Source organism: Zophobas morio, unplaced genomic scaffold (genome assembly GCF_036711695.1).
Source record: "Zophobas morio isolate AGI-343-1 ecotype UQ-CSIRO unplaced genomic scaffold, CSIRO_AGI_Zmor_V1 ptg000203l, whole genome shotgun sequence".
Lineage (NCBI taxonomy): Eukaryota > Metazoa > Arthropoda > Insecta > Coleoptera > Tenebrionidae > Zophobas > Zophobas morio.
In genome coordinates, this window is record NW_026972307.1 from 51636 (window position 1) to 74877 (window position 23242).

The window sequence follows — 23242 nt, forward strand, 5'->3', positions numbered from 1 at the left end:
AAAAAACAATTTTTCAGCAACAACAAAAAGCTTTATTGTAAACAAACCCAGGCTTAATACTAACCAGCAGAAATGGCAGGACCAACGAAAATTGTGCCCTCTTCATCCATGTGCCTTTACACTGTTATCTAATTTAGGTATTCCGTAATACTTTTAAATCCTTGTAACAAGTAATGTAGCTTCCAATTTTTTTTGCAAAGTGCTCCTCGTTTATATCAAATAATTAAATTTATGTTTTTAACCTCAAGTAATAGGGTACCATAACGAAAGGAAGGTAGTATACTTAATAGTGCAGGATAAATCATTGATCTATTACTGTTTGTACTACACTTAGTCAACTTTAGAGCCTCTAGAAAAAGAATAAAATTTTTCTTCGTAACATTTAATCTATTAAGTAAGCAGAAGTTTTGAAAAAATTTAAATGCAAGTTTTCAACTAGAAGCGCTTAATAGAAAATATATTATGTTAGTTACAAATAAAATTTTATTTTACATTAGTCAGAACCCTCAAATTGCTTAACTCTTGGATTAAAAGTATTTTAACGTAAACGGTAAAAAGCAAGCTTATTGGTTTAAAAATATAGTTATACACATTACTGTCAGTTGAGCCGTAAGTTTAACAAAGACCGAAGGAGACTGAGAGAGACAATAACAATCATAACTACCTTAAATATATAATATAAAATATCATTTTATATTTTAGAATTCCAAGACTTTTTCGGCACTCAGGGGGTTATGAAAGTATACGCATTAGTCTGCCTTAGTTATTTAACAGGGAATAACTATACGTACCGTTATATTAATAACGAGGATAAAAAGCTAATTTAGTCGCCACTGTAAAAGTGGAAGCCTTACGTTAAATTGTGACTGAACGATTTATTAATACAAAGCTTCCGTTGAACTAAACGATTCCAATAAAAAGTTTAAATATAGTAAAGTTTTTTTTACCTTATATAAAGTTAAAGTTATATTCAACATTGAAAACAATTAATGAAATTATGAGCAAAAAATTGAAATACAGTCGGAATTTGATACTTTTGCTATACTAGATCAGCCAAATAAAGAGGATAGGTGCTTATACAAAAAAATCACTTTAGTGCAGTTATAACAAGAGTATGACAAATATAACTTATTAAGTTAAAAAAATAATGTCCTCAAGTAAATATTAAAAAAAAGATTCTTTTTGCATAGACGGCAACACTAATGGTAAACAATATTATATTTCTCTCCAGTAAAAATTTTATGGTGTACAAATGAAAACAGCTCAGCCACTCCTGTTACGAGCGTTTCCGTGCTTGATGCCGTGCAGTGCTCGGCTATTGTCTTTCCAATATCCTTCAGTTAAAAAAGCTGAAAAGGAAAGATAGGCTATGACTTTGAGATTTTCCTGTCAGGCTTCACATGATATCACCTTGCTAGCAGAAAGACTGGTTCGAAACTTACTTTTAGCTGATGCAAATGGTTTATAAGTATTTTTTTACTAAAATATAATTCTTAAATTTTTAACACTTATAGCAGATGTATCCTTTGAAACAAATTTCGCTTTGAGAGTTTTTTCAAGGTCGGTGCTTCTCTTCTTAAGACTCTTATATCTCTAACAATATATAATAAGCTACCTCTCAAGCTCGAATATTGTGGAGGATGAAAGCCTTACCTTAGGCGCTCTCGAGAGATTTCGTACTTTATATGAGTCTTAAATCTATTTTAATACAATTCTACCTTTTTATCATATTTTTCTTTTTTTTAAATTCTTTTTTTTATTTAAAATAAATTTTTATGAGGGTTTTTTTAAACAAAGTTGTCTTTTACCCGTCTATAAGCTATTTTTTTCGCTAGTCGCACGTCACAATCCCCCTCGAGATTTAGTAAAGTTTCAAATTCTTTTTGAAAAATTATGCTCGACTGTACTATTTTAAAGTTTTTAAACTGATTTTTAGCCTTTTTTAATTCTTTATGTAGAAGTTTTTAGAGAATCGCTCATCAATATTATCGCTGTTAGAAATTCTTTCTCGTCGCGGTTCTTTAGTGGTGGGTTTTTAATTTTTTTATAGTTCTTTTAGATTGATTTGTTTGATTTTAACATGTATATCCAACTAAATTCCCAAAATTAATTTATTAACATTTTAAATAGGCTAAGAAGCCTATATTCAGATCTTTGTTTGATTTTGGTTCTTCAAAGACGCCTGAGGAGCTTTGCTCTAATAGAAATCCTTCCGGAAGTGTTCCATCGTTTGTTCATATTGAGGGTGCTGGGATTAGAGACTCCTCTTCCGAGTCAAGTTTGGATCTGATAACTTCTTTGAAAATTAATTATTATCTTTTTTGTTTTTAAGCTCAAGAATTACCAGAACGGTTTTTAGTGCGTGATGTGTTATACATACTACAGGGAATAGACGGGAAAGATATAAAGTTTACCGCACGAGGCGAAGATTCTTATTCTCTTCACGTTTCGGTTACTCTTTTGGCCTTTCTTTCCTCCATTTTTGTGATACTTTTGTTCCTTGCGAGGATTCTATTCGTACACCGCTTGCCCGACTTCTTGCCCGCATGTGTCAGTCGGGGAAGAATTTTAAAGAACTCAATTTCTACATAGATGACGTCACTCGCTGTCCGGAGGCGGGTTTGGTCGCTCAGGTAGACCTTCTGTGTCACATGTTGCTGGGAAGCCTTCATATTTGACGTTCAGGGCATGTTCGCTGCGGTGAAGAGCGAGACCGCGCAGTACCACCGCCATGTTGTTAGTCTGGAAGGCATGCGGGGTGCGGAAGGGCAAGGGCTCTCGCTGAGACAGATGGCTGCGTGGTTGCAGGAGCCTGCCTTCAAGCTACGCCACTTGGTGGAGTGGTGTCGCCTTTCCAGGGGTTGCTGTTCTATGCCAGACCCACACCGAGAAGCTTATTTTTTCCCGTCTGTAAATTTTAGGGCAGCGGGGAGGAGCTCTTCTCTCGCTGCTAAGCAACTTTCTTAGTCATGGCGATCCGGTCGTTGTGAGTATGGCAAAAAATATTCTATTGCAAGTGAATTTTACTTTTCACCAGCTTGCTGAGTGCGTGTATTTAGCCTTACCTGCGCCTTTCAGGCAGCCCGACCTTTTTATTATATGATTGGTCAGTGGATACACGAGGGAGTTCTGGATGACCCATTCAACGAGTTTTTTGTGTGCGCCGACCAGAAGATCGACTATACGGACGAGAAAATGTGGAACGGTGTCATGTATTCTAATCAGTACCGTTGTCTACTATTTTTACTGATTTTCCATAGAGAAATACACACTTATTAAAGAAATGGTGCCGAGGTTTCTCGTCAGCGAAGTTGCTCTGAAGGTTCGCCTCTACCGCTACGCATTTTGTCTTTGCAACTTTTCTTATTACAGGTTCTGAGGATTGGCAAAATAGTGAACTTTATCCGGAACAACTGTGGATCCAGCGGCCAGCTGCTCGACCCTTCTGTGCGTGCCTGCAATGCTAAAAGTTATTTTTAATGAAGAATTCTGCATTATTAAAAATATGTAAAAACGGTATGAACAAGGCCTGGATCTCGGCTGCGAGGAAGCATTGAGGGGTGTCCTACACCGCACCAACGCCATTACCAGCAGACAATTGCTTGATTTGCTTTTCAAAAAGTTTAAACTTCTGTCCCACTTTCAGGTCGTCCTGTTGTTTGCAATTCTTGGGAGTACTTTGCCACGTGATTTTTTGACTATAAGGTCCTCTACGATTGTATTCTTCTCGGCAGCGGCGACTTTGCTCACAATCTATTGGATGTCGCCTTGTATGTGTTTATGAGCCTTTTCGCTGCGTTGGTCTAACGAACTTGTGTGATTGCGCTTAAGTGAGTTACTCGAACGTCCCGCTCAGCATCTCTACCGTCACTCGCTGTTAAGCTGTGTTGACACAGCCTTGAGAAGCAGCGTCTGCTTGATGGACGACATTTCCCTCGAGTGCCTCGACGCTCTTTTGTTGCATGTATTCCCTTTCTTATTTTCCTCAGCACACTGGTTTTTCCTGTTCCCTACAAGCCGCTAGATGGAGCGTGCGGCTGGGACATTTTTGTGTTGAGCTACAGATCGCGCTGCCCGCTCAATATCATTTTCACAGCCCAGCGAGTTGAGGCGTATAACCGGTGCGTATTGTACGGCGGCTCGTTGTTTTGAAAGTGAAATTCTTTACTATTTTTTGTTAGTATATTCAAATTTTTATGGCACTTTCGACGTCTCGATTATTGTCTTAAAAGTCGTTGGGCTCTAAGCAGCGTCTACAGTCGGAGGAATGCTCACATTGATGGTCGGCCCTATTGACTGATTGCTCTCTCCTCTCCTCTCACCCACTGACCAGGCCTTGACCCGCTCTTAAAGTTTTGCTCTCTTCAAAGGAGCGAGATGCAGCACATGGTTAGAGAAATACAGTACTACGTTTCGTTTGAGGTGCGCGCTTGTTGCTCTCTGCGCCCTTTTGGCTTTGACCAAAGTTCTATAGGTTGTTCAGCCTGTCTGGCGCACCTTGAGCGTCACCATTCGTAATGCAGTTGATCTTGACGCCATCATTCTTGCGCACAGCAACTTTTTAGACTCCGTGCTAAGTCGTTGCTTTTTACGGCCGGAAAGCGCCGTAATTCTCTATCGCTGAAGATTTTCAGGTGCAATTAGTTAGAAACTATATTTTTACAGGGAATTTTTCAACTCTTGGAAAAGATTAGCTCACTGGTGTTGGAGTTTACTTACTTGCTCGCCTCCACTTTCAAGGCCATCGACGATGAGGTAATGCGCAGGCGGAGATTGGCAAACCAAATCCGTATGAAAACATTAAAGGTACACCATACCACTGGCGCACTGTTAAAGACGTGCTGATGTTAGTAAGAACGAGTGGGGGATGACTAAACAAGACGAGCTGGAAAGCCGCGAAATGGGTAGGAAGTTCGCCATTAACTGCGTACAACCATTGGAGCGCCAGTCAAAGGAATTAGCTGTTCGTTGGAAGGTCGCTTTTTGGTTGTGCCTTTTTTATTGGAGGGTGTCACGGCGTTATGTTAGGCCGCAATGGGCGCTTTATTCAGTGAACTGGGCGCGAGTAAAGATACAAACCTGAAAGTGCTTTCGTTTAGACTGGACTTTAACAATTATTACAAAAATGAATTTAATTAAAAGCCTGCTTAACAGTTGACAAATTCAACCATTTTTAAATATTAATAAATTATTGTTAAAAGCTCGAAGTGCTGAATCATTCTGCGCATGGAATTTTTACGTAGGTAATAGGCTGTATTACAAACTCTTCGCCCTTTTGTGCAATTTATGTAAAACTTACTCTATATTTAAACATTGGTCTTAGTAAAAGTATAATTTTGCGACGAGGAAACCCATCCATATGTTTTCTGGTTATATTTTGCTGAATGCGACACCGAAAAATGCTGTTAGAGAGCATCCATGAACCTAAAATTATATATAAAAATGTATATAAAATAATTGCTGATAATTTAGTAAGTTTCCTTAGTTACTTAATTGGAATTTTACTTTTGTTAAATATTTTATTAGGTGCTGGTTTACCATTATGTCGTTCATTTTAAAGTCACTATTATACTATTTCTATAAAGTTTTTAATTTTCTAAAACTTTTTTAATTACATCAGGTTGTTAAAATGGTTTAGTTAGCCTTACAGCTTGCAATAAGTTATTTTATACTTTACAAGGCGTCACCCTTAGTTTATATATGTGTGTAAAAAACCTTCCCCTCACTATAAGCTGTTCTCGGGGCGCGGGAGTGAAGCAATAAACAAACTAGTTTTCCCCTCTATTATGTAACGTGGTGCTATAGGCGTTAGAGTTTAACCACAAGACTACGCGCAGAGGGAGCTATAATTCGTTTATTAAAAAAAGTTTAGAAGAATAAATCGGCTATTCTTTATATATATAAAACATCTTTTAAAACCATTAAAAAATAATAGCATTTATCTTCCGTTATATTTAGTTAATAAAAATAATTATTGAAACTTTTTTTAAAAAAATAGCAGTGAAGATTTAGGCTTTTTTTTAATAAGCGTGTTTATAGTACACATTACCCGACATATCTTTTGTAAGGTTATCTACCATCGCTTCAATAATTATAGTGTAATTCCAACAAGGTTTATCAACATTTGTTTTTATTTCAGTGGTTGCTTCTTTTATAATAAGAATAATTAATTTTTCTTTTCTCTTAAAAAGTTATAATAGAATAATAATAAGGTTAAAGATTCCTAGTCAAGATCTCGAGGTGTAATAATTACTATTTTGCTGGCTAGCTCATTAAACTTAAAAGTTTTATCACTTTTATGAGTTCATCAGAAGGTTAACATGTGTTGGAAAAATCTTTATATTTCTGATTTATGAAGTTAAATAGTAGCGCATGTCCCCAGGTTTGGCCTTGTAAACTGTAGCAAACTTCTATTTTTATTATTGTTTTGTGGGCTTAAAGTTCAAGAACTAATTTATCAAAAGAATAAAATTTATGTCGTTAGCCACATAAAGATTTGAAGACACTGCAATAATTTTCTTAATTTCTATTAAAAAAATCGCTAAGAGCTATAGTGCACTCACAACTAAAAGACTATAACTTTGAGAACCAAGAGGTGGCGATACGCATTAGATCTCTATAAGAACTGTAAAAAGGTAATTTATATGTTTATAACACTGACGTGCTACAGCCAGGTATAATTAGGCAGTCACTGAAGCATAAGACGCAATCAAATTTATATCGAGGTCTCCTGTATTTCCTGCATAAACTCGTATGGTAAGTTCTTAAATAAATAGCGGATTAGAATGAGCCAAAAACTTTTCAAATTCTTTTTGATTGTACGTTGAAAATATTGTCGCGGTGAATATAGCTTGGAACAAACCACGGGACACCGAAAATAGTTCTTAGTGTAGAGTTTTGTATAACCAGGTTGGCTGAATTGTGACAGAGGGGGGATATGACCACACCATAGATGCGGAGGTCATCTTTATCCTAATGGCGGTGAGATAAAGTTGAAGGTTGATACCTTTAAAGAGGCGACTTTCCAGGCATATAAGCGTGTATAGTAGTTTGATCTCTAGTTTAGCCTTTTTCGTGACAAGATCAATATGGTTGCGCCAAGAAGTCTGTTGTCTCTATATGACGCCCAGACAGTTTACGTTAGTATACCAGGGGACTGGCGTACCGTTAATGATAATTATGTGAACATTTAGTCTTTTACATCTTTTAGTAATGGTTATGGCTTCGCTCTTTGAAGTTTATAGCGAGGTACCACTGGGCGAACCAGAGCCCGAGCCTATTTAAGTAAAAGTAAATAGCACTATTCTAGGAACCCATCCAGATCCGAACGACCAGAGATATCCGAATGAGTGTAAGTCCTAGCATTTACGTAGCCATTTTTTGGTAGCCAAATTTAATGCTACTTTCTGTAACTGTTTCAATGGTTCTGGACTTGAAACAATAATGCTATCCGTTATTACTCATTCTATAAATCTTCATGCGTAGCTTTCAGTGGACCTTACTCAAACGACAGGTAGTTTTCCATAGAATGCTCATGTTTTATTGCTAATGGAACTGACTTAGAAATCGCAAAGATTGTGTCATCAGCAAATTGTGATAGTAATGTTGAGGTATTGATCGGTCTAGGTATGTCTGCCATGTAAATCGAAGAGGATGGGAGAAAGTAAGGAACATTGTGATACGCCTTTCCTGAGTTCCTTTAAACTTGAGCAGGCCTTTTCAATTTTAGTAAAAAAACTTTCTACCATGCAGAAATGAATTAATAAGGGTGGTATTCTTAGGTTGACCATTTTAGTTATGGGTCCCGCACGCCAAACTCTGTTAAAAGCCTTTTCAATATCTAAGAGAAGAGACACGTAGACATTGTTAAACCCCTTTGTCACGTGCTCTGTAAAGCTCAAGGATTGCTTCGTAGTTGAATGACTCCCGTCTGAACCCAAACTGGTTTTCAAAGATGATATGGTTTGTTTCACATATTTCTGTGATCGACTGAGTACAACTGCCTCTGCTACTTTGCCAGCACAGGACAGTAGACTTACCGAGTAATTTCTCGCGGGGTTTTAGGAAAGGTTTTTTTAATTTTCCTACCCGCCCTCTAAGGAGAGCGCTTGCTTCTTGGCGCGGTTAGAAATCTAACACAAGATAAACATTTTTTGAAGACTATATAAGATGCGATCCTACCTGACTTTAAGTTTAAAGAGTTTTTTGGAACTGCTATTTATAGTGACCCTTTCGTGTAGTTCCTTCGTTCAAACTAGAGAACATCTTAACTAACGATAGAACCATCAATATCTTTTACTGAATTGCTTTGTAGTGCACTCGGAGAGCTCTTTGCCCGGGCAAACGCCACAGATACTATACACTATTACTTGCATTTTAACTTTCCGGCTCGCCTTCACTTTTACGAACAATGACTTCTGATCGTCAATGATTACTATCATTCATGACGCTGACTTTTATTCATTAGCATTTTAAGCTTTAAACGAACTAGGCATTTGCGGCAGCCGTTGAAATTTTATGTGGCACGTGGCTCCCTCCATCCGCTCACTGCAGTGGCGTACACATCAGTGGATGGAAAAAAATTAAAAAAAAGCTTTTTTCCGATGAATGGTAGGCAGGGGTACGTGTGCGGTATATTTCAGAGGAATGGAAAAGAAAAAGTGGCAACATCAAATATTTTTAGCAAATAAAGTGGCACTTTAGGACAAAAAGGACGGCAACCGTTAAACTAGGCCAACAGAAGTAGAAGTCCTCTGCACTTAATAAAAGTTTGTCAGAGGAATGGAATAAGGCTAGTTCGACTTCATAGCCTATTTGATGTGGTTCTTTCCGAAGATACGTTCAGTATAAAACAAATTTTATGCTACTTAATTTCTTGAGCTATTTTTGAGACTTATAAGAAAACTTTTTATTTGTTCTTAAAGCAGACAGTCACTGTTTTTGGCCTTCCCTGGCTACCAACTTAAAACCCCTTTGTCGGTAAACCATGATCTTAATTCGTTTACCCTCGCCCGGGCCGCGCTTAACCTTTGATCACGACAAATGTTCAATAAGGTAGATTCGCTTATAGCGCTATAACATTAAACGATTCAAGAGTTTGCCTGTTTACTACTGCTAAGTAGTCATGGGGGCCCTCCCGCTTTATAAAAAAAAGGTGTTCTAGTGAAAATATCGTTATAGAGATGTATATTGTTTTAAGGAGCTCTTCCAAAACTTCTCGACTCATACCTCATCATGGTAAACTGCTCGCAGCACGCAGTCAATTTATTTTGACACAGAATTATAGGATTGTGTTAATAAGCTTTTAAAGCTACCTTTAATTTGGGAGTAATGTTACTCTTGTTTTAAGATAAATTTTTTTTGAGTATATATAAAGATCCGCTTGAAGCGGGCACCTATTGTTTGTAAACCTCTGCACACATATATGTTCATGTTTGTGGAAATTGAGCTTGAACTACGCAAAATAATATATTTTATTAGCGAAACTAAGCAGTCTGCGCTCGGTTTACAAAGCAAAAAAATATAAAGCCGACATTTTTTACCTGTCGGTCTTTGGCTTTAATCGCAGAGTCAAGTTTTAATAAAAAAATTGAAATATATGCATAAAAAATCTGTTATAATTTAATTTATTTATAAGGATAAGCAAATTTAAAAAAAATTAAATTGAAAAAAATAACTTTGCTCAATACTAATATAACGCATTTGTAACTTTATTAATAATGAAAATAAAAAAAAATACTTGATAAATATAATTAACATGGGTATTCGCACTACTTAAACATATTAATAATAGTATATCATTAATATTATTGTAAATAATGAAAAGGGAATACTTAATAAAAGATATTAAGGCGACTTAATATTAATAAACCATTATATAGTTGTTCTTTCCACTTAATATAATAGTATATTTTTAATTATATAATTTAGTATTATACAGTTATACAAAAATATATGTTAATTAAACTTTTTAATTTTTCAATAAAAAAAAAAGTTAATATTATCTACACTCTAATTTTTAAAAGTTTTTATTAATCTTAGAACTATTTCCAATATATTTTTCAATATAAACCTACAATTATAAAAGAGAAGTCTTCTGCATACAACTTCTAAAACAATTCCGTTTATTAAATGAACTTAAGTAAACAGATTACTTTTTATTAGAAATACGCTAAGACACTTTTAAGCAGACATTACAGCTAAGCTACGCCCTTCGCCATTTCTAAAATAGTACATTGCTTAGCAAAGTTGGCGACAAGATAATCATCAGTTTATTTTTTAAATTTTGATAAATTTGGTCACATTATATAATAGATATATAAATTTTAATTGTTAATACCATAACCTTAAATTATGGATCTCTAAGTATTTTGTAAATTTGTGAGCATTAACAGTTTTTGAAATCATAAAGACCTTAAACATATCTACTTTTGCTGAGTATTACATAGAAACCATTAAGAAAGAGTCAGAATGGGAATACAAAAGTACTACCACTGCTCACAACAGTGATATTACTATATACCACAATATATATCAATATACACTCAATACTAGCACGACGGGAACTCAAGACAAGCTTTTAATAGGTACGGAGCAACAGTGTCAGAGTCATCACCCATTGTACCATTCTTGCGTTCATAGCTTTCAGACGCACTTACCCCCTAAATTAGTGTACGGCAATACTTAGCCAGTTTCACCAAGACTTGCTCAAAGGCTCGACAGGCACCGCACAAGTATTAGGAATGAAAATTGATACTTTCCACATACCGCTTCAAGGTTTGAATTTAATGCGTCACTTGTATGCTATGAGCCTAGGGGTCAACCCCAGTAGAATTTAGGCGGTAACTCAGCCTCTCCGTATAAAGGGAAGATAACACTTACCTAAGGATGCACGCTAATTTTAGTGTTCTTTCAAACTGTGTCAATGCGATTTGTAACTCCCCTAAGCAGAAACTAAACTCAAAGCCCATAGGTTAGACTGGGAAGGTACCTTAATTATGGCCTAAGGTTTTGTTATTACCTAGATCATTATAGAGCTGCATTATATCAAAATCGTAAGCCTTTCAAACAGTATAGGATGACAAGGTTCTGGCTAAGATAAGCCTAGTTTTTTTGATTCTTTCCCACTACAGGATGGCGAACTGTTGTCAACCTTCTATATATCCACCTACTGGAAGCCGCCAGGAATAGTCGGCAGCTTCGATGCGAAATTATATGGAACTGTCTTTTCCGGCAACTTGACTATAGTACTGGAGACCAAGAGTAATCCTTACTCCAATGAAGAATGTACTTGACCCTGCAAAAGCTAAGAGAATAGCTAACGGTCCAATGCCGAAAACATGCATAATACTACCATTGATAGTACTAACCTTCACAGTTGAGGTTAATACTAGCCTTTCGACCTACCTAACTTTAAATTATGGCCGAACACTAGCCTAGATCACTGTGGTCTCAACGAAAGTCAAGGGATTGAGCATTGAGCACTTAAAAGGTGCATGCAGCAGATGTAAAAATTATAAAGAGCAGAAGAGGCGTATCTACAAGGTTTCTGGAGACCTTTAATCGCTAAACTGTCCCTCAAAATGATAAAAAGAGTGCTCTTACCTAGACCACTCAGTTATTTGCTCGTCACCCATAACGATGTTAAAAAATAAAGTGCCTTTTAGTTAGTAAAATAATGAGATACGAACGACTAGGTAGGAACATTAATTACTTCGAGCATTAGCGCATCAGTGTTAATATTGCTTATTGCATCTTGACTCTGAACTTTAGCTACAAATTAGATAAAAAAGCAACTGCCTTACTACCTTGAGCCTACTTTGGCTGGTTTAGCTAGGAACTTGGTCACTTGCACGGAGAGCCACCTTAGACAAAAAAAATTGCCACTTTCTCAAGGTTGTGATACCTTGCAGGCGCATGGAAAGAGTATTTACTAGGTGATAACCCTATTTTATATTTATCCTTTACCATATTAAGGATGCTACAAGAGGAGCTTTTTTTGGTTAGAATATAAACTAGTTTCTTACTTTCCCAACCAAGGTGGCCAGCACTAATCCAAGTCTTAACGCAGAACTTAATATTCTATCTAGACCTGCTTCACCGAGAACATTAACCCAACTGTAAGCCAATACTAGATAAAAGTATTACGCTAGCTTTTTAACTAGCTAAGTTACTTATGACAATAAAACCAAGATTACTTCCTGGTTGAGGAGATTTTTACTAGTTTCGACATGTTAGTACGTAGGCTAGTAGGTTGTTCCACCTTGAAAGAGTAAAGACTCTTTTTCATTGTTCAATCTAGCTACCAGGTCATTATAGCCCAAAAACTTTGCAACTTGATGGTTTCACCTGAGTCGAACAATGATAAAACTCAGTCTCTCTGTTTGTATTATTAAGGCAGGTGGTACAATCACCGCACCAACCATTGGAAACCGACAGAGAAAGGAGGTTTTTCTATCAATACTAGAGTTTACTTTAGTAGAACACAACTACGCTAATTATCTTTTACCAAAGTAGAACGAAATAACCTCCCTGGTAGGAGGAAATAGAAAGAAAGTTAATTTCTTTTTCGACTTATTGTGACCCGATAGGGATCTTTGATCGTCTTGACAGAGTTAGGATCCAAAAGTCTACGCTGAAGAGATCTGAGATATAACATAGATTAGTTCAAGATAGTCAATTTTTTCCTTGCTTGTATCCCTTGTAAAATGATCTCACTTTCGTCAATTGTCTCTCTGTCTTTGTTGAAGTACTTTTCGCCTTAAAGTTAGTACTCGTTTCACCTTCACACTGTTGTGTAACAAAATTAAAAAGCATGAACTACAGGTTAGTTGATTAGATTGTTAACTCGTTACTTACAAAAATTCTACTTTGGCTAGCTAATGAAAGTATTCTACTAAAGTAGAACGAAAAAAAACCTCCCTGTTGGAAGGAAGTAAGAGAGTCAATAAATCTCTTTTTTGATTTACTAAGACCCGATAGGGCTAACTTTGTTAGGACCCAAAAGTCTACGCTGAGACGGACCTAGAGGGATAAATAAATTTGTTCCCAATTTACTCAAGTGATCTCTCTTTTTCCCTCTCACGAAGGTGGTTTTTTATAGTTATATTCTGGTAGAACAAGCAAATTACCATTTTTAGTGTTAGTTAGTTTCGTTTTACTAAAGTGGGACGTTTTCCAAGGTCAAACCACCTACTTTAAAACTTTAATAGAATATAATCTTATTTAACCGAGTAGGAAATAACTAGTCGCCATCCTCTTAATTAGGAAGTAATCTAGGTTATCGGGCATTAGGTGAATTCATGACCGTGTTCTCTCGATCTCCTAGTGGTCCAAGCATCCAACCAGCTTACCATTAGTGAATTTAAGGTCTGAATACACTTTCACGAATAAGAAATTGAAACTATACCAACGTGAGGGACTTCGTATTTAAGACAGAATGGTTCATAGCCAATGGCTTCGATAAAAGGATCTAACTCAGTAGAGAACACGGATATGCAGAAGTACTTAAAGGAAAATTTGAAACAGAGGTTTAAGGGAGTGAAGTAGAACATGCAACCTAATGCTAAGGATTTCCTATCGGTAGAACCTTGCTGTTGACTTTGAACAAGGTGAAAATCAGTATGACTTACTAGATTTCAACATAGAGCACTTTGAGGTCCTTGACCCAAAAGATCAGAAGCTACCCTAGGCGAACCATAATAGGACTTCAATCTAGGTACAGGTTGCTGGTTTTAGTGATCAGATCGTAGTAGAATAGTTTATGAACAGCTTAGAGTTGAGACCAACCCGTGAATGCTAGCACTGAGCTAGCCTACTAAATTAGTTTATCAAAGCAGATAAATAAATCAATAGGAGGGCTATATGAGCATTACCCTTTTTTTCTTAACTAAGTCGATAGGAATACTTTAGGGCTATTCTATTAATACTTTCTATAAACACAAGGCTTTGTGCAGTTGAAGCTAGCGTTACCTGGTTTAAAAGGATTTCGTAGGGTATCTAACTCTTTAATTGACTAAGTTTCAGGGTTTAGGAAAATTAGCCCTGCTTTCTTCAAACCAATCATCATCTCATAGTGGCTTATCTGTCAAAGATAGGAATCTAACAATACAAAGGGACAAGAGGGCTTTGGCTATCCTTCTCAGAAAGAACCTAACTGTGCTCACAACCATGCGATCCCTTACGAGTATTCCTTGCTCTATAACCTTGGCCTTTAAGATAACTCTCTTTGAACTGAAAAATGTTCTTATCTTCGCATTTCAAAGTCTGAAATGGATGTACACTAACCATGTAAATAGCTTATTTCCATTTGTTTTGAGCAGAAAAATCTTTACCTTGAAATGATACATGAGGTTGCCCGCGCAAAAAGAAAAGTTTGTTACACGTACAATACACATTATAAATGCTGGAATTTCTGTGTTAAATTTCGAACCTAAAATGTAAAATGGAAGACTGAACGGATAAACCTTTCAAAAAAAAATTTTAAAGTTTACAAATTTCAAACAATCAAAAATGACAAAAGCAGTTAAGTATTTTGACAACTGTTTTGTTTAATCTCAAGTTTCAGTAATGAGTAAAAGATAAAACAGAATACGTTATGGAGGATGAAACAGCAGTTCATACGTTCACCTTGAGGACTAAACATATAAAGCTGACAGGGGCCTTGACAAGGACATTCACACACGTGCTTTTTTAAGAAGCAGTATTTTGTTATTTGATACCGATACCCATCCTAAGTTCACACAATGAAAAAGAAAGATATTAGTGTTGAGGAAGTTAGTTTTAAGTAAAAAGGTTTGTTCTCGCGATTAAATAAGTTTTTTCTAAAGTAATATAGTTTAAACTTAATTTCTATTATTTCTTCGCGTATCTAGGATAGTAAGAAACAATATTTGGCAGTAGATCCATCGCGCGTTGCCTACCAGGTTGATCAATTAGCCTTTATCTAGCTGAAACTGATAACTTGCCTTGCTGCGCTGTACATTTACGCGATAGCATTTTCTACAGGGTATATAAGTCAATGTCTACTTCTGAACTATATATATTTTCACCAATCTTTTAATAGTGTTGCTTTCACACAGCTTTATCTGACTAACTCGAGCAACTTTACTGTTATTTTTTTGATCCATGAACTGTTTCTGTCTTTTTACAACCTGCTTTAAACCCTACTTCTGACGTTCTACTCTCTTTTATTTGACTAAAGTTGTTTTATATATTTCCTGACTAAACCTAGTTATTATTAAAAGATAATAATACTGAGTGCAGGTAGGCCTAATAGTTAAGTACAATTTTATGTTTTTAGAGTAAAGGTTTTCTTTAAAAAGAGGACTTAGTTAATGAACTTAGAAACAATACGGCAATTTTAAAAACACCAGGAATTTAGAGAAACGAAATTATTAGGCCGTCATTTTTAGAATTTCTTGCTAAAAAATAGTGCAACCTCGATCCTTACAAGCACACACATTTGCAATTTGCTGTCGTTAAAATAACTAGCGTGTTTTCAACTCGTTTATAGCAGATACTGGAGGCGAGATCAGTATTAATAATTAATTATGGGTATTAGCAGAAAATCTTGTAAGCCTTGGTTTTTTGTACTTTAATAATTAATGATTGTACTTGACGGCAATTGCTGTTAAGTTATTAGTGTGAGCATAAAGTTAAAAAAAATGGCGTTATAAATCCTTTATTTATAAACAAGGAAATAAGAGGGTTTTAACTATAGAAAGCGCGACTATATAAACTAAGTTTTTACTTTTAAGATAGAAAATTAAAAGCGCGATTATATTAATATGCGTTATGAAATGAGTTTCTTAGGTTTGTTAGAAGGCTCACTAAAACCGAGCAGGTAATCGCCAAGCTGCTAACGATAAACACACACATATATATATAAACTTTCTTCTATAGTAAAACTAACGTTAGCTGTTTAAAAAGCTTTATTTAACGAAATAAAAAAACCATTAAAACCTAAACTCTTTATGCATAATTTGCATATATTAAATGTGGCAATAAGAGAAGTTTAGTTAATTAATGGATTCTATGCTTAACATGCTTTTCAAAATTTTTAAAGTTTAAGTTGTGTGCACAGTAAATATTTCTATAGCTCTTCTAGTTAAATACTGTAAAAATAAATTGCGATTGGTAGTTAAAAAAGTTCTAACAGAAAAGGGAGTGCTGAAATTGGAATATGACGCTGATATATACAGTCAAGATCTATCTTAAAAAATATATATCGATCTATAAGCAAGCATAACTTAAGAATTTTCAAATAATATACAAAATACCAAACATAAAGCTCTTCACTTGATAATAAATTATCCGTCAAATATTAGATAATAAAGGTGTTGAATTTGACCATGGGACAATTTTCAGAATTAATAAAAAAGTTTATTAAAAGACCTTAAGACCAACAATTTAGGTTTAAAATAATGTAAGGCTTATATCCGCTCTAAGCATTCGATAGAGTCAATACTATTACCGCGTATGACCTGGTATGGCAAATATAATAAAAAGAAAGTAAAAAAGTCAAATGGAATCAAAAGTAAGCGAGTTCACAATGGTTCCAAGAAAATTCTGCTCGGTGGAAGATATTTCTTCGTTACAGGCCTCTAAAGATAAATTCATAAAAGGATCATAGCCTCTTAAAATACCAGATATCTTTCTATTTCCATTTAGCTTGACTAAAATTTTTTTTTCTATGTATCTGTTTTTAAAAAATTTCAACTAGTAAGAAGTCTATAAATTTCTTGGTATAGATACAGTACGTTTTAATTTCAGGATCTGGAGTTTTCTTAACCATTTTGAAACACTATATTGTAGCTACAATAATAAAGATTTAATAAACAACAACCTTTAAAATTATTAACAAAGCCGGTAAAACTGACATTTATTTATTAAAAGTAATATTACTGCCTACTTAAAACCACCACGTGGTTGCTCAACCTTGGGCCCATTCTCCTACCCTTCAATATTTTACATCTTTTCCCAAAAGTACGAACTGCGTTATTATGCTATATTTTTTAATGCTTACTACTATTAAGACTCTCTAAAAACCCTTAAAAAAGTTATATTTAGTTTTAGTTTTGATATTTATCGTAACTTTGTAAGGGAATGTCCCACAATTGAGTGCAATTTTAGCAATTGTCTGCTCAAACTACACCCCCCTCCGTTGACTTTAACAGTTTGCCCATATGTTTTCTTGTCTTCGACTTTAAAAGTACAATTAATTCTGAACGGTTAATAAAAAAAATTTAAGTTACTATATCACGATGTTCCTTGTTTATATAAGCTTAGAAAAGTAGGGTGTTTCAACGCTAGCTTCAATTCCTTCTCTTTGGTGTATACAAAATGTCATTTGTTAGAAGCTTTAGTCGTTAGCAATAACCTTGAGAAATTCGATAATAAAAATTACAAATTTCACTGAACAGCAATACTTATTTCTGTACAGAGTCTTAATAATGATAATAATAATAATAATAATAATAATAATAATAATAATAATAATAATAATAATAATAATAATAATAATAATAATAATAATAATAATAATAATGACACTTAGGTTAAGTTTAGGGTTAAGGTTAGCTTCATCTTAAAAGCAGGAACCAATAAAAATTATAAATTTGTCTTAGTGTTAAATAATTTTTTTGGTAATTTAATAGTTAGTTGCTTGCTAGTTTTAACTATAAGATATAACAAATCCAGCAAATATCCAGGCAATTAAAGATGGTGGGGAGGGGTTCAACTTCTATAATAACCTGTTAAAAAAGTTGAACGTAGTTAGGGGGCCAAGCAATGAGAAAAGTCATTGTAGCTCAGTGTTATCAATTAAGAAAAGATTTTAACGTTTTATATAGCTGTAAAGCGCCAAATTAATCGAAATTAACGATATAAAAATACGGGTGGGTAATAGGAATAAGAAATAAAGAAAACTCAATACCAGCAGAAAAAATGGAAAGTACAGTTACGGGTAAAACTGAATTATAACAACAAATATAGATCTACTGAAAGTTAAACGAACAGTTAAGCACAAAAGTAAACTGCGCTTTATTGTAAAGAATATAAAAAAAATTTAAAAATTCTCCCGGCATGTGGAAGTTTTACCATAATTCTCTTAGCGAGATAGAACCTTGTACCTGTTAAATTAGGTATAAATTATAGTTCCATCAGGCCTATAAAGTATAGTGGCTATATTATTGGCTCTTATAAGCATCGTTAAGGCTCCCACCATTCGATAAAACTCCTAATCTCCTCTTAATGGAGTTGATGTGCAAGTTTTCTTTACGTATAAACAAACTGTAAAAACGTATATATTTATTTACGACTAAGGCAGCATGCTTTTTTCTTATCTCGCCAATAATCAAAATATTTTTTGTCGGCGAACCTGTAGCGCTGACGAACCGCAAGAGCTCTCTCATCTTTATGACAGTATATAACTTATTATACCGCTAAATAAAATTGATGTGTATTATAAGAATCTTGCACCCAATTTAAAAACTATTACCGAGATTAATAATATGAAAACAGCTTCTTTTTTTCATACGACATTATTACCTGTGGATGTTAGATAATAACTACCATAGAACAATAATTGCTGCCATATATAACCCTTAAAGTGATGATTAATTTTGTATCCTGAGGTGCAATAGTTGTATATATTTTTTCGTGAGGCTCAATAAAATTTATCTCGTTTTTCTTATTCCTCTTGCTCATGGGTTTTTTTTTCTCAATCTTATTTTAAAGCCTTTTAGTTAATGTATCTTTAAATTTTTTAACAGCGGTATACCGCCATGAGGTAAATACGAAATAAAGCTTCTAATTGGTTAGTATTATCGGAAATACTTTTCTAGGGTGTACTGCAAAATTAATAAAACAAATATTTGAATTTTCGACATTTTCCAAATTATATACTAGCCTAGTTAATATAAAATTAAAGCCGACTAGGAATATTTAAGAGAGTCTAGCAATAGTGATCTTGTTTAGATTTTAAAATGTTTAGAAAGGGACTAGTAGCGAATTAGTTTTAGTACCACATCGTATAATTAATTTGAAGCAATCATCATCTTCACAACTTTAGACTGTTATGCTAAGCTTCATCACAAATTTTATTAAAAAAATTCCTTTAGGATTATAAAACATGCTTACTTATTTATAACTCTTAAGAGATATATCTCATATTATACCGTGCGCTTTTCCGTACGTCTGTATTTAAAAACGTCATAAATACTAAGTAACCTAAAGAATGGGTGGAAAGTTCGTAAATGTACCTTACAATAGTTGAGAAAAGAAGAAAGATTTAGTAATAAAACAAAACTTTTACTTGTTGTAACAGCAGAATGGGCAACAACCCGGACAGAAATTCAAGTTATAATTTAAATTTTTTTAATTGCTTTTACCCTAATTGGGGTGGGGTAAGCCTCTACCGCCTTTAAATAATTTTTGCCAAACGGGGCTTCTGCGACTATTATCATGTATACAACAAAAACCTGTTGTGTCGCAATAAAATTTAAAAGTTGAAATGGAAGGAAAGCGTTTAGAGGCTGTACAACACTTAAATGCTGCGGAGGATGCTTTAAAATCTTCCTTTTTCAAAAGTCCGGATAGTTATACTGCAATTAAAGAACTAGAAAGCGCTGGTCTTAATATACCTTTAATTTTTATATTGTACTTTAAAAACTTTAATGTAAAGATTCGATGTTTTAACTTTTTAGATTATTAAATAAGTTAATAGAGTAACCTTTAATTAAAGGGTTTTGCTATAAGCTTGCTAAAGACCATCAAAACTCCAAAAATGCATTCTTACGGGCTGCTAACTTATCTGAAACACAAAAAAATTGGCATCACGCGGCCAAGTATATTTTAAATCTTTATGGTTATTTCTGTTTTTGTTTTGTTTTGAGCTTAAGGCTTCTACAAGAGGCTGCGAGAGCTGCCTTACAAGTTGATAAAAAGGTAGAGGCAGGGGACCTATTAGCCAAGTATTATACATCTCACCTTTATAAATAAGTGTAACTTTGGATTTTGCCTTCCAGAGCGGGAAACAATTTTTATATTGGAAATTCCACTTCTTCCGCAACAGCTGCTTTTGAGCAAGCTGGAAAGTAGAAAACTTATATAACGTAATTTAGTACACGTAAGGCTTGAAGTTAACAGGATTTTGGAAAGCGAAGATTTAGAAAAAGCTATCGATAACTATTTAAGAGCTTTTGATATATATGAGGCTGATGACCTTTATCTTCCTGCCAATAACGTATTGCGATATGCCTTAAGTGCTTCCCTAAAGTATAAAGAGTGAGCGAACTTTTTTAACCAGTATATAAGTCCTGCTTAATTATAACCCCAATAGCAAGCAAACGACTCTAAAGCTTTTTGAAAAACAAATATATCTGGCAAAAGTATGCAAACAAGAGGCTATTTTTTATACAGCAGTTTCTGGTCTAACTTTAGTGTCTATAATATATACCCCTAAACTATTAATATCGGCAGGGCTCATAATCTTACACCTCTCCTCTGGCGATTTTGTTTCAGCTAATAAAGCATATAAAAATTATTTTAAGTAAGCACACTCTTTATATTTAAATTTTTTTAAATACTAGAGTCCATTTCGGTTAGATATCCAAGAAATTATACATCTACTTAGCTTACCCAAGTTTGCTTAGTCTTTATGTTACAAGTATTCCCTTCTGGTATATTAAGTAGCAAGGCCTTATATATAGTGTGTATAGTATATTATCTCACTTATAGTGCGAATTAAAAATAAAAAGATTAAACTTCGTCTTTTACTCTAAAAGCTTGTATAAACCTAACAAACTGAAAGGCTATTGGCCGCCACTAACTACTCATGTTTTATTATGCGATTTAAAGCAGCGGGGAGCACAGGGTCAATTCTCTTCGGGCCTTCTGCCAAAAGGCCATCGAAGCCTATGAAGCTGGAGATGCAACTCTTTTTGAAAACTGCTCTCGCTTATCTCCCTTTTCTCTGTTGGACAATCAAGTTATCTATCTCTGCTTTATACTCAACCCTTAATAATACATAACATTAGCTTCAGGTGCTTTTTAAATCAATAAAAGTCCCTGGAAGCCATTCTGTTGCGAAAAAAGACAGCGCTGGCATTGTGAGCGAACGCGAGGAAAGCGACGAGGATGGCATCTGCTGAAGCACTATCATAACATTTGAAAACAATAGCTTCTTTATAAACTATTTTAGTACTTAAATAAAAGCGATACGTGAACAAATAAATTTCAAATAGTTAAAACTAAATTAGAGATTTAAAGAGGATACCAGTAAATATATTTATTAATAGTTAGTGTCTACTCTTCGTCAAACTTAATAGAATTAACGGAGTGGATGTCCAGGTATCCGCCTCTGTAGGAGCCCTTTTTCTTCCTATTCTTAGCCTTAGTAAAATCCTTTCCGCGCGTACTACTTAAGTCGGCATTAGCCCTCGATGACCACGTGTTTGTCCCCATCTATCAAGTAAAGAAAAGTAAAAGGGCCGCGCGGTGAGCAGGGAATTCTAGCTTACTGTAGCTTCAAAGCTATTATTTTGCAGTCGCTCGTCCTCAAATGAAACGGCAGACTCATCGATATATTGGAAGCGCTTTAGTTGGTAAAAAGATCGCCGTCACGCATAAGGCGGAATTAATAAAAAATATAGAAATACACAATAATGATAAATATAAGTAAAAGTATAAATTTTTAAAATAATTTATTAATAATTAGCTATCGTTCGACATAAAATATAACAGCCCACAAAAAGTAAAGAAAAATAGAGGAAGTTAAGGAGTAACTGCGTTGTTCTTTCCGTTGGCTCTAACTTTAGTGGTGGATTTTCTATTTTTCATGGGTGCTGTTAAAGGCTTTGCTGCAGGAATCTTTTTAGTTTCCTGGGGAGTCGAGTGCGTAAAAGTCGACTTAGCTTCTTTGGGCGCTTTTTTTTTGGCATTAACTTTAGCTCCTAAGTCCGTTTTTGAAAGTTTACTATCGCTTGTACCATTGTCGCTGGTGGTTTTAATTTTTCGCTTTTTAGCCTAATTGTACATTTGTATATTAAAATAGAATAAGCATTATATTATAAAAACCTGATTCTGTGAAGTTTGCGTCAAGTTGCTAAACTTTTTTTTATTTTCTTTATCAGTTTCCTTATCAGTGTCACTAGAATCAGAAGTATCAGAAGAATTTGAGCTAGAAGAATCAGAGGCCGAAGAAGAAGAAGAAGAAGAGTGATTCTTTTTGATTATTGAAGCATTTGGCTTTCCAGATTTTGTCTTCAAAGACTTTTGTTCTGTAACTTCAGAAGCAGAAGAGTCGGAATCAGAGGATGAAGAATCGCTCTTTTTAAACTGTTTCCCTTGCGGTTCTGTAACTTTATTTTTACCTGAAATACTTTCACTTTCAGAGGCTGAGCTACTATCATCGTCACTAGAAGTATCTTCAGAGTCTGAGGAAGAATTGTCCATTGTGGGGTTCGCTTTACGTTTACCAGCGGTAGATGAAGATTTTTTTTCAATTTTTTTTGGGGTTGGTTCAACTTCAGATTCAGAACTGCTATCAGAATCGGAAGTAGTGGAGGCATCAGAGTTGGTATCTTCTTCGGAAGAGGATTCCTTCTGTTTAACAACTTTAAGCTCCTTCCGGGGCTGACTAACTTTGTTAACTTCTTCTTTATTCTTTAATTTTTTAGTGACAGGTTTAAATTCCTCTTCAGACTCGGACTCAGAGGATTCAGAGTCAGTGGAAGATTTAGAGCTAGAATTATTAACATTTAGTTCTTTATCAGAGGCAGAGCTGGATTCAGATTCTGAAGACGAAGACTCCTCGGGGACATTCTTTTTAACGTTAGACGAAGACTGCTTACTCTGAGGCGCTATTAAATTTTTTTTGGATAAATTTTCATTAGCCGAGCTCATGCTATCCCCTTCGTCATTTTCAGTTTCACTACTAGAGGAACTACTTTCGCCTACATTACCTGAAGAAGTGCCAATTTTTTTCTTAGAATTAAGCTCTGGTCTAAAAAGTTTTTTATAAGATTAATATATAATTAAACTTAAATACCATGAATACAGACAAAATTTACAAAGTTTTAAGCAAAGAAACTAGGTTGTGATCAGTGCTCTTAATTTTTCCAGTTTCTTTTAAAAGTGCTTTAGCAGTGGTAATTAAATTCTCCTCAACAAGGAAGTTGTAAACAAGAGAAATTAAAATATCTTTATCCATTCCGAAAAGTTAATATAGACCTTGTCCACA

At 34.7% G+C, this 23242-nt stretch overlaps 3 protein-coding genes and 1 long non-coding RNA gene across 5 annotated transcripts; 2 read left to right on the forward strand and 2 right to left on the reverse strand.

Annotated features, from left to right (window-relative positions):
* Positions 1–1315: 1315 nt before the first annotated feature.
* LOC135145943 (gamma-tubulin complex component 3-like) lies at positions 1316–5185 on the forward strand. 2 transcript variants are annotated; one of them, XM_064078065.1, is made up of 23 exons: positions 1316–1460; positions 1515–1560; positions 1612–1676; positions 1836–1903; positions 1959–2027; positions 2131–2278; positions 2333–2451; positions 2508–2633; positions 2686–2860; positions 2922–3016; positions 3079–3205; positions 3261–3322; positions 3373–3469; positions 3528–3646; positions 3706–3770; positions 3832–3964; positions 4018–4121; positions 4182–4282; positions 4334–4422; positions 4475–4606; positions 4666–4806; positions 4856–4975; positions 5029–5185. In XM_064078065.1, exons 1-23 carry the CDS (start codon positions 1370–1372, stop codon positions 5137–5139), a joined length of 2403 nt encoding a protein of 800 aa, XP_063934135.1. In that variant the 5' UTR covers positions 1316–1369; the 3' UTR covers positions 5140–5185. The 2 variants fall into 2 exon arrangements, with proteins under 2 accessions (XP_063934135.1, XP_063934136.1); XM_064078066.1 differs by having other exon boundaries at positions 3381–3447.
* Positions 5186–16392: 11207 nt separating this feature from the next.
* LOC135145911 (uncharacterized) lies at positions 16393–16843 on the reverse strand. The gene is made up of 3 exons (XR_010283620.1): positions 16761–16843; positions 16552–16699; positions 16393–16484 (listed from the first exon to the last, which is right to left on the reverse strand). It is a non-coding gene; the product is annotated as an uncharacterized LOC135145911 (long non-coding RNA).
* Positions 16844–19467: 2624 nt separating this feature from the next.
* LOC135145964 (uncharacterized) lies at positions 19468–21152 on the forward strand. The gene is made up of 8 exons (XM_064078097.1): positions 19468–19631; positions 19745–19973; positions 20028–20096; positions 20149–20286; positions 20342–20430; positions 20482–20551; positions 20860–20989; positions 21045–21152. Exons 1-8 carry the CDS (start codon positions 19514–19516, stop codon positions 21150–21152), a joined length of 951 nt encoding a protein of 316 aa, XP_063934167.1. The 5' UTR covers positions 19468–19513.
* Positions 21153–21306: 154 nt separating this feature from the next.
* Positions 21307–23212, reverse strand: LOC135145913 (uncharacterized). The gene is made up of 5 exons (XM_064078030.1): positions 23073–23212; positions 22078–23005; positions 21787–22026; positions 21522–21596; positions 21307–21465 (listed from the first exon to the last, which is right to left on the reverse strand). Exons 1-5 carry the CDS (start codon positions 23210–23212, stop codon positions 21307–21309), a joined length of 1542 nt encoding a protein of 513 aa, XP_063934100.1.
* Between the last annotated feature and the right edge of the window lie 30 nt (positions 23213–23242).

Coding starts and splice junctions, on each gene's coding strand:
- LOC135145943 (XM_064078065.1), top strand. CDS start 1,370: ATGACTTTGAGATTTTCCTGTCAGGCTTCACATGATATCACCTTGCTA. Junction 3,965..4,017: donor TCGACGCTCTTTTGTTGCAT/GTATTCCCTTTC, acceptor GTTCCCTACAAG/CCGCTAGATGGAGCGTGCGG. Junction 4,607..4,665: donor TTTTACGGCCGGAAAGCGCC/GTAATTCTCTAT, acceptor ATATTTTTACAG/GGAATTTTTCAACTCTTGGA.
- LOC135145964 (XM_064078097.1), top strand. CDS start 19,514: ATGGAAGGAAAGCGTTTAGAGGCTGTACAACACTTAAATGCTGCGGAG. Junction 20,097..20,148: donor GCTTTTGAGCAAGCTGGAAA/GTAGAAAACTTA, acceptor TGAAGTTAACAG/GATTTTGGAAAGCGAAGATT. Junction 20,431..20,481: donor TTTTTATACAGCAGTTTCTG/GTCTAACTTTAG, acceptor TAATATCGGCAG/GGCTCATAATCTTACACCTC.
- LOC135145913 (XM_064078030.1), bottom strand. CDS start 23,212: ATGGATAAAGATATTTTAATTTCTCTTGTTTACAACTTCCTTGTTGAG. Junction 23,006..23,072: donor GTTTCTTTGCTTAAAACTTT/GTAAATTTTGTC, acceptor AAAACTTTTTAG/ACCAGAGCTTAATTCTAAGA. Junction 22,027..22,077: donor CGCAAACTTCACAGAATCAG/GTTTTTATAATA, acceptor ATGTACAATTAG/GCTAAAAAGCGAAAAATTAA.